This window comes from Parasteatoda tepidariorum, chromosome 4, assembly GCF_043381705.1.
Source record: "Parasteatoda tepidariorum isolate YZ-2023 chromosome 4, CAS_Ptep_4.0, whole genome shotgun sequence".
NCBI classification, from domain to species: Eukaryota; Metazoa; Arthropoda; class Arachnida; order Araneae; family Theridiidae; genus Parasteatoda; species Parasteatoda tepidariorum.
The window spans coordinates 12,683,881-12,694,506 of NC_092207.1; the positions used below are offsets into that span (position 1 = coordinate 12,683,881).

The window sequence follows — 10,626 nt, forward strand, 5'->3', positions numbered from 1 at the left end:
AGTACGTTGGGACACGCCAATAATTTGCAATATATATATATATATATATATATATATTCGCTTGCTTATTTTATCATGGCTAAAAATTATTTCGAGGCAGAGTTGCAAATTAAGGAAAAATGTTACATTATCAACCACATTTTTTGTATGTACTGTCATTAATAATTTTTTTTCAATGGTAATTAATCTTGGCAAAAACATTCGTGAGCTTAGCTTATGACACCTCATTAGAATCGTAATTATAAAGTGAATGTCGTTACTAACGAGCCATCTTCGTTATCACAGCATTAGCCGATGATTTATTTGATCCATGTGGACTTAGATTTTTATTCAATTTAATTCTCTCAAATAAAAAGAAATACGTAGAAATATGGTAGTTAAAAAAAAATCTATCATTTAGTATCATTAAAAGTATAATTATGGTTGTATAATCCCAGTAGCAGAAACCTTTGTATAGATTTGCAACACAATGGAAAAATTCTAAAATGTATCTGCAGAGCTTGACGTAAAAAAATTGTATTCAAAAGTTGCACTTGGTAGGTTCCGAAGCTCTAAAAACCAAAAGTGTCCAAAACTACAATACATGATGAATTAATTGCACTATTAAAAGAAAGCACTTAAAATTATATGAGACTTAATTAGAGAAGAGGAAAAATTCTCTTATTAAATAATATTCATACTTTTCTGATTAAGTCGTATAAAGATTTCAAGTATTTGAGAAGATTAAAGATGTGAATATACAGAGAAGATCCATTTTTTGAATTAGTCAGCAGTTTTTTTTATTTATTTCAATTTATTTTTTAAGTGTTTGATTTGTTTTTGTTTGCAAGCTTAAAATCTATCTTAACTATTTTTGAGCCGGGACCTTTTGTCCTGATAAATTTTTAAATTCGTAGCTCCAACTTTCTTCTAAATGCTTTTTTGTAACATTTTCGGAACAGTGCAAAAAATATACCTTTCTATGACATCATAAAGTTCTAAATCCAATACAATAATGAGTTATATTGATATTTATATTGGCCATAACCATTGCTTAAGCATACGAAAATAATTTCCAGCGAAATTTGTTCTTGTAGTCAGTTTGGCGAATGTCTGGTACACAATTAACAGAAAAATTATAGTTCAATAAAAAGTGTATCAGGTGTTCTGCATTCACAATGAGAACGTGAATATTTTAAGTTCTTCAAGCACTGATAGAGTCATGAATGTTAAGTAGAGAGTTATAAGAACGATGCTGTATAGTCTTTTGGTTTGAAACTTCCATAGGGTCATAGTTATTGCTGTGGTGAAAAGTCCAATTCCAATAGCACAGAATAAGAAGAAAAATTGTGGCGAAAATTTCAGCTGCAAAGAAAGAAAAATTAATCTTCTAAGTGCGAAGAATTTCTTAGGATTTTCAGCATAGTTTTGGCATCTACTGTGCGCAGGGTAATCCATAAACTCGATTGAAAAATTCAGGTTAATGAATGGCAACGAGACGATGAAAACTTACCATTGAACATGGCGTCGCAAATCCCATTGAAAGAGTGAAAATTTCAAGAAAGTCTCCGAATTTTGAGAAGAAAAATTGAGATCAGTTCCAGATTCTGCCTAAATTAAGCACTTCTTTGGTATTCTCTATAAAGCGCTGATGATTTTTATTAGTTTCAGTTGCAGGTTGTACAATAAAGCCACTTCGAACAACTAAAGTAACAATTAATGAAATTAATTCCTTTGCTGTTAGCAAGTTTGTAGTATCTTTTGTAGTTGTTTTCCTGCGTGATTTTGAGACCTGCGCGGGCTTTTTTCCCCCTCGATTTTCACCTTGTCAAGCGTGGTTTGCGACTACATGTTCTCTGATAAATTTTCCTCTTCTTGATGTTCCTTATCACCCATTTGCATTTGCTGGTAGAATTTCCTATTACCCTGTACATAAAGTACAGGTTGGTAACCCTATCATCAGCAGAGTATGTTAAAGCATTAAATCATCCGTTAAAACACATACTCTGCATCAACAGAGTATGTGTTTTAACGTAAATTTGGTCCCTCAGTGAACTGATCGTTAAGTCCCAGTAGAATACCAAAGTCAAGCATCACTGGCTGCGGTCGGGTGACCATTTGGATCATTTTACGAAGGGACCGGGGGTGTGCGGTATTGGTCATTGTTAAACTGTTCTATCTTAAAGTGATCGACTACGTCCAAGTAGTCGGGCTACCGAAGCGGGGGTGCCATCCCCTCTACAGAGGATCAATATTGTGATGGCATGTCTTCGGATTATCCTCAGGGATATTTCCCAGGCCGTCGCCAATAGCCCATTGTGAAACTCTTGTGCGACGTAAATAAACTACTACAATAGCAAAATAATTTTTTTAACATGTTACTTGTAACGAAATGAATGATAAATAGAAATAACTGTACTTAAAAAAATATTGTAACGTTTATAAATAAGATGAAAAAGTATTCTAACTCGTTAACGAGACTTAAATCATTACTACACTTTGAATAAGAAATGGCTCTTATCTTTCTTGTATTAAGTTTTTTGTTTATAAAAATCTGAATATAAATATTAAAATTTATTAACATCCAATGTCTTTTTTTCTCTTATTTTTTACTAATTTTCAAAAAAAAAAAGAAAAAAAAAAAAGCTCAAACTTATAAAACAAAGATCTCGGGAGAGATAAATAAATTTTTCTGCAACAATAGAAAAACAGTTATTTAATGCGAAAATTGAGAAAAATCACGAGTTTCTTAAATACTTGCGCTAAGTTTGCAAATAAATATGGCTCTTCCACCACGTTTAATTTCAACTCTGTAGTTGCGTTACATAATACATAGAGCTACAGGGTGGTCCGCATGGAATTTTTTACTAAACATTTAATATCTTTTGAACTAATTATCAAATGTGAAATTTATTTTATTCCATTGTACTCCATTTTACATTTTTTTTGTACACCTATATAATTTCAATTCTTTCGTCTTAAAAATTTTGCGCAGCAAAACAAAATGTAACGTAAAGTTTAACACCCAAAACCAAGGAAGTGATCTCACTCATAGTTTCTTAATATGGAGAGATAAATAAATCCGGAATGCACATGTACATAAGATCAGTATACCAGCACATGTATGCCAGCTATGCACATGTATATAAGATCTATTAGTTGTGTTTTGCTGTTAAATATTGTCGAAGTAGTCTAACTTTTAAAAATTCTTCCTACTCAAATTATTATTTAACCGTAGAATTTGGCAGTCAAGCATATGTTTAAATTATTGATTTAAAATGGTGGATAAAACAACTTTCTTAAATTTTTCAAAACTTATCATAACTTTTAAAACATACATTAATACATAAAAATCGCGTTACCACCAATAAAACTTTTCCTTGACGACAGTACAGATCGACAGCTACATTTTATAAAGGGTTTAACCCTTGACGCAGAATTTTTATTAAACATATTTTTCATGCTTTTTTCATTATTTGTAGTAATTTAAGTGAAAATAAGTGAAAAAAATTATATTTAGCATTTTAATAGTTTATTGTTGTGAAATACAGCATCCTTTTTTTTGCGTTAAAGGCGAAATCTTCCAAACACAGCTCTCTTCCAAAGAAAAAATGTTTCTAATTTGCAGTTATTTAGATTTAAGAGAAATATTTATCATTGAAATATTTTTAATTTATAAAATCAACTAAAGATAAATTTTTGAATAGGAATGAAACATGAAACAAAAAATTCAAACTACTTTCTTTGGACTTTATATTTTTGTACAAATATAATTCCTATAAGAAACAGATTTTTTTAGTAACTATTAGACTGTTCCTATTCCTATATATANATATACCTATATATATATATATATATAAAAGGGACACCAGCGTCCTATCTGCGTCAAAGGGTTAAAGGGGATTGCATTAGTTCATGTTGCAATACATTGTCGAAGAGCTTTTTGCAGTTCATCGTCACAGCTCAAAATGCGCGCTTAAAATGGGCAATTACGAAAATGGACAAAGCTTGGAATGAGCGTTAAAACTTACCGGATTCTTCGGTGGGATTCGTCCTTTAATTATTTCAATAATACACGGTATCCCCAAGCCAAGCAATAAAGCTAAGAAAAAAATTTAACAAAATATAAAATTAATTCAGTTTGCTGACTTTAATGTCTATTTTTTTTCCTTAAAAAAATTCTTGTTTGATCTTTCTTACCCAAGAGTGGTCCACCATAGCATGCAGAAATAGCCATTCTGGGAAAGTTCTTCCTGGCAACAGCTACATTTGACAGGAAATCTGCAAATTGAAATTACTAAAATTGTCACACACATTTCAAATTAATGCAAATGTCACACAAGCAACGTAATTGAAGCAATCAATAAATGAAAAATACCACAATTTTGATATTTTTAAAATCAATGAATAAAAGAATAGTAGAATCCCTTTTTTCAAAATCATTATTTTAAAGAAGCATATTCCCAATTCAGAACAATTTCAATACAAAAAACTCGGATTGCACAGGCTTTTACGTAAGAGAGTCAGATGGAAAAATTGATTTTTTTTAATTGAAATATTATAATTCCACAGTGCAATAACAAAAATATCAATTTGTCTTAAATTAAAAGACAAAGTGTGTTCACAACAGTTTTGAATTGGAAAAAAATATTTCGCTCACTTTATCCTAAAATAAAATCAGGAGATTTTCAGCTTTTTATACGAAACTGTACGTAAATCAAATTTATATTATAGTTTTTTTTTCAATAAATCCTTATATTATATTTGCTTAGAACATCTTTTTATTCAAGAAATTTTTCTTAAAATAACTAAAATTCGAAAGCTTTGAATCTTCTGATACTTTAATTAATTCCTCTACACTTTGAAGTTCGAATGTTTTTTTCTGAATTTATTGAAAATATCCTAAAAAAATATTATGCTAGTTATGGAGTTCCTCCATGTTTATCTTTGGTTGAAAGACAGGGGCGTATTTTGAATAATCAAGTTATGCAGATTGTTTTTGAGCCCTCATGAAATAAATACAAATTACCTCAAAATGAAATTTTAATATTGAAATGATAATTAAAAAAAATTATGTGTTTAACTTGGAACATGCTCATATAAATATTTTGCACTTATCATTTAATATAAATTATTCAATTTGCAAAATAATTTACGCAGTCACTTTACCACAATGTTAAATGAATTAATATTCTCATCTTGTTGCCATATGTTTTTTTCCACCCATTTGTGCTAAATGCATTTAATTAATATGCAATTAATATGTCACAGGGAAAAATTGACAAACTAAACTAAAGAATTCTGGGGAAAATAAAACCCGTTGTTTGTGGTGAATATCTTTTAACTGAAATTTAAATATCCAAAATAGGGAAAATACATATCTGTTTTATTATTATTAGAAATACTATATTTATATTTTTTTTATCTAATATACATGTCTCTAAATGAATAAGAAACCTATTAGTTAAGAATTTGTGGTGTCCGCGGTTCAGGGAAATTTCATAAAATTCCCTCCTTTACAAAAAAATCAAGACGATTTTGATAAAATGTTTTGGTTTAATAAAATGCTTGATTTTTTTCTCAAGCTTGCTAATCAACGAATTTGTCTTAAAATGAGAATTATCCTTAGAGTGTTATTGTTTATGAGGAGTATAATTTGTGTCATGTTTGAATAAGTTTGAATAAGGCAAACAGTGTGAATAAAACATAAAGGCTGGGAAATGTGTATAATGCTGTTTCGGTTCTATAAGCAAGAAAATTTCTCAGGATCTAAACACAAAATGGCAGTAGAAAAGTATCAAGACAAACACGTTGAAAATAGAAAAAAAAAATAGTTTAACAAGTAGACACAAACTTCAACAAGATAATAATGGAAGGGGAGATAAGAATCAGGTCTGAGGAGATTCTGTGGGAACCTTAGGGTGCAGGTTTTAGAAATTAAATTAGAATAGATTTCCAATGATATGGTGATGATACTAGAAAGACCATCAACTAAATTATAAGCATTTTACGAAATTTGAAATGATTTCCAGGAGTTAGGATCGGTAGATGAAGTGTAGTGTTGAATGTTTCTGGCAGAAGAAAACTCAAACCTATTATTGGAATTCCTATTAGAGTCTCAACCTATTTAGAGCGATTGATGACTTCAGGAAATCATTCAGTATTTTGAAACATTCTTATAATTTAGTTTGGTATTTTTCTAGCACTCTATCTTTTCTCAATGTTTGGAAATTTATTCTAATTTAATTTATATAACTTGCATCCATTCAAACCAAACTTCTTATACCGTCTGTTTTTTATATATCTCCCTCCTGAAATGATAAAATCTCCAAAAAATGGAGAAATAAATTTTTTCTCAGCTTCCTACTCTTATTTTGTGTTTCGATAATTATAATGGTTTTTGTTTGTCGAATCGAAACTATAGTATTTCGATTTCTGTACCTTAATTTGCGCTTTATTCATACTGTTTTGCTTTATTCACAAATGTGATGCAACGGCTCTGAATAGGCTAAACTTTGATCTTTCAGGTACTCCAATGATGCTTTTCTGTGTTACAAATGTTAATAATTTGCTATAGGTTAGTAAATAATCAAGAGTTGTAATAGTGGCGTGAGTGTTACTTAGAAAATAACAGTTGGTATAACGAATGCATAATTGCTATCGAACAAAAAGCAGTTATATACTTTTCTTTAATTTAATACAAAATAAATACCTGATATAGAATTCCCCCAAGCTAGGATTGTCAAGCCTAAAATGGAATCACTCAAATCAAAAATCACTCCAATGACCTTAAAAGATAAACACATTTTAACATTTCTGTTTCATTAGTGTATACATTGCCCATGAATAACATGGACTCATATGATTATCAACTAAATAAAGAAGACATAAAAAGGACTGTGAATTATTGTTATTTTTATTTGACTAATTCAGATTTTTCGAACAAAGATAACGCTATTTTTAGATAAAACGTTCCACTCATAATGCAAAGTAATTCAAAATGAATATAGGGATTATAAAAAGCTATAACTATTTAAGGAAAAATAATTATCAATAAGATTAACATGAACTTCAAAATTCCTATATGTAAGGTGTCTGTGTTAGAATTTAACAATTGTCACTCTGCCATCACAATGCAGGGAAGATTTCGTCAGCGTTGCAAGTCAAGAACCTCTAAATGGGAACATGATACGCAGATGGCATAGGATGCTTGATAAAACGGGATGTTTGGGCAAAGGAAAAGTAGCAGATGACCACGTATTTCCACGGAAAACATTGAAAGAATTCGCCGCACGCGGGAACGAATCCCACGAAAATCGACGTACGAAGGCAGTAGGAAGTTACAAATGCCACAAACAACGGTATGTCGTGTTCTCAGACAGAGGCCGCAACTAAAACAGTACAGAATTCTATTTGTGCTGCAATTGAAACAGGGAGACTACGGCAAACGTATGACTTAAGCTAAGCTTATGCTGGAAAGCATGGAGGATGAAACAATGGCTGGTAGTCTCATTTTTCGCGATGAAGCAACCTTCAGCATAAGTGGGAAGGTTAATTGGCACATCAGTCGAATATGGGGTACGGAGTAGCCTTCCTCTGTAACTGAACACGAACGTACTCGGAGAAGATTGATGTGTTCTGCGCAATCTCATCACGTAAATTGTACTGTCCTTTTTTCTTCTGTGAGAAAAGTGTTACGTCAAATGTTTATCTTGACATGCTTGAAGTATGGTTAATGCCACAGTTTGGTAAATGCCACACTTTTAATGATACAGATTCCACGGATTGCATCTTACAGCAAGCTGGAGCACCCTCACACTGGGGTACGAGGGTTCGCACATTTTTAAATCAACATCTGTCGAAGTGGAGATGTGGTCGATATCTTCTGTTCTTGGTTACCGAGATCTCCAGACTTGACACCCTGTGATTTCTATCTATGGGGTTTTGTGAAATACAGATGTATGTGCTTCCCCTGCCCAAAGCAGTTTTATTTTATAACAGTCGTTGAACAGCCGACCCTATTTTTAGTTTACGTCTACCAGTGTTCAACACCGTAGTCTTGTAATTTTAAACCCAATCCAGAAGACAAGAGAACTCTAGAATCAAGTATTGGGAGAAATTTTGCCTTTGTGGAGGACTTTTTTTGATGGAACTAACCTGCATTTGCGTTGCATGGAGAGGAAACCACGAATACCTTCCACAGTTAGTCTCACAGCAAGAAGACTCATGATCCATCTAACAACGAGGATATTTTACGTCAGCACTGTGGTCGGTGTGAGCCGGGTCCCAAAATAATTGAAGAACTCAAAAAACGCATTTGTAATGCGCTTGCGTCGGTGACTGCATAAATGCTTAATGGACTATCTCGTAGATGTTGTCTGTACGACCAAGGGAAGTCACATAGAAAATCCGTGACTCAAGTATACAAAATTTTTAAGCACCTTCTACATTCTGTGTAAATTTTATCGATAAATTCTTTTTCATTAAATAGTTATGGCCATTTGTAATCGATTTATTTCTTTTGAATTACCATGTACGATGAAATTACTAACATTTATATTTGAAAACAAATTTACCCACTTCAAAATATATATTATTAAAAGTGTAAAAAGTTCCATTATAAATTATGATTTATTTATTAATTTCTCAAAGGAATTAATAGTGAACAAATGCTGTACTGAAAAGCAGAACCTGATCAATCATAGAACTTCAAAAAAAAAAAATTGTAGTTAAAATGAATGAGGTTGTGAAAAAAGGAAAAAAAAAAGGAGGAAAAGAAGAAAAAATTGAAATGAAAAAAGTGTTGCCTTAATCTAAACATCGGAAAAAAAGAAGAAATTCCGTCAGCTAACTGTCATTCTTTACTACTACTGAGATACCACATCCATTTCTTACAATTTTATCTGCGAAAAAAGTGGGAAAACTTTTATGAACAGCAGAAAATCTTCATTAAAAATTAAAGCTCTTTCATTTTAATTTTTTCAAAAAGATCTGGAAAATATCTTTGTTTGATTGATAGGAACTAATCGTTTTTCGGATTATTTTTACAGTGCAGAAAATGATTCATATTTTTCGTGATTTTTCTGAAGGTTTACGATGAAACTACTGTCGATGAAAATCTCTTAATTTCAACATATTTACCTTTTTGGTAAATAAAAGAAAATGGTAATTGGTATTGTCTCAAAAACGAATAATATTTGGTATTGTCTCATAAATACTAAACCATAAACAGATTCACCAACCTTTTAAAATTCCTTTTCTTCGAACCTAGTTTACATCACTTAAGTAGTCTGAGGAGTTTGAAAAAATGAATCAATTTGCGTATTGTAAATCAAAAGTTGCGTATCATACATTCGATTTTATAAATCAAAATTTTTATTCATCAATATGTGATAGTTAAAAAGAACGAGAAATTATGAATTTTACACTACAATTAAGTAGAGTTTAACTAGAAAAGAACACTAAGTGTATTATAAAATCTTGAGATGAAACTTTTTTATAGACCTCTAGGTGTTGAGTTTAAACATAATATTGTTCTTGGCTACTTTAATAATATTTAAATTATTCCCAAAAAACAATTCGTTCTTTATAATTGAAGGAAAAAAGCTGTAGCCATCGTGATGAGCTGCATCGCTGCGCAAAGAAAAAAAAACGTGCTTTTTGTATTCATGAGGTACAAACACGCGTCAGCCAGAACTGGATAAATTTTATTTCCAAAGATGTTCTCAGAGATATGCTTCTTCTAAGAAGTTCAGATGTAATTAAGAATCGAGATAATTTCAAAAAAATAACAGCGAAAGTTATATTCAAGTTTTAAATAGACGCTTGTTACAAATATGCTAACAAGGACTTCAAAGAATATGATCATTGTCACTCATAGTAAATGCATTAGATGTTTTTAACAATAAAGGAATACAATAAAAAATATAAAGGATCCTCCACAAATCTTATCGAGATTTATTCTCTATCAAGTTGGCTGTAAATTTAGTATGTTCTAGTTCAAAACATTCTCAACAAAAGTTCTCATTCATACTAAGTCTCTAATTCCATCACGGCATTAGCATTAACCAAAGAATTTGAAAAAAAATTATTAATGAACTTTTCAATAAGCATTAAAGTTAGATTAAAGTAATTGAAAAGGTAGTAGCACATCAGAATGTCCAACGATTAATGAATAGCTATCATTACTTCTTCGCATTCACCTAAGCCAACGCTGCGAGCTTCAAGCAACCTTTCACCACAGTGATCGTTGCATATATCTCTTATGTTAGAGGCCTTTATCTTTTATGTCTTGGACACAGGGCCGGATTAACATATAGGCACACTAGGCACGTGCCTAGGGCCTACGAAATTCAGGGGCCTACGAAGAACTTGGGAGAAAAAAATTTGTTGACAAAAATAATTTAGCTTTGAAAACAACAAGTGTATTTTGCACAAAATTATGAAGATACAAATAAAAATATAATATTTTTCGGTAATAAATTATTTTGCAGAATCTTATGATCTAATATATTACTTTTTTGCGATTTTTGGATTCAACGAAATCTTGTATTATGCTGTCGAATTCCAAACTACGCAAAATGTCGTATTCAATAGACATAAGTGCGAGCGATGCCAAACGATCTTGATTCATTGTTGAACGCAAAT

General features: G+C 31.2%; 1 protein-coding gene across 4 annotated transcripts in view; it reads right to left on the bottom strand.

Moving 5' to 3' along the window:
• Positions 1-39: 39 nt before the first annotated feature.
• The window catches only part of LOC107441922 (mitochondrial sodium/calcium exchanger protein), a 71,443-nt gene continuing 60,856 nt past the window's right edge, over positions 40-10,626 (bottom strand). For all 4 annotated transcript variants that reach the window (XM_016055334.3, XM_016055331.3, XM_016055333.3 and 1 more), the window contains exons 14-17: positions 6,692-6,767; positions 4,180-4,260; positions 4,011-4,081; positions 40-1,344 (exon numbers count right to left, since the gene is read on the bottom strand). In XM_016055334.3, the coding sequence (XP_015910820.1) occupies positions 1,153-1,344; positions 4,011-4,081; positions 4,180-4,260; positions 6,692-6,767 (420 nt within the window). In that variant the 3' untranslated portion in view covers positions 40-1,152. The remainder of the gene's footprint in view (positions 1,345-4,010; positions 4,082-4,179; positions 4,261-6,691; positions 6,768-10,626) is intronic.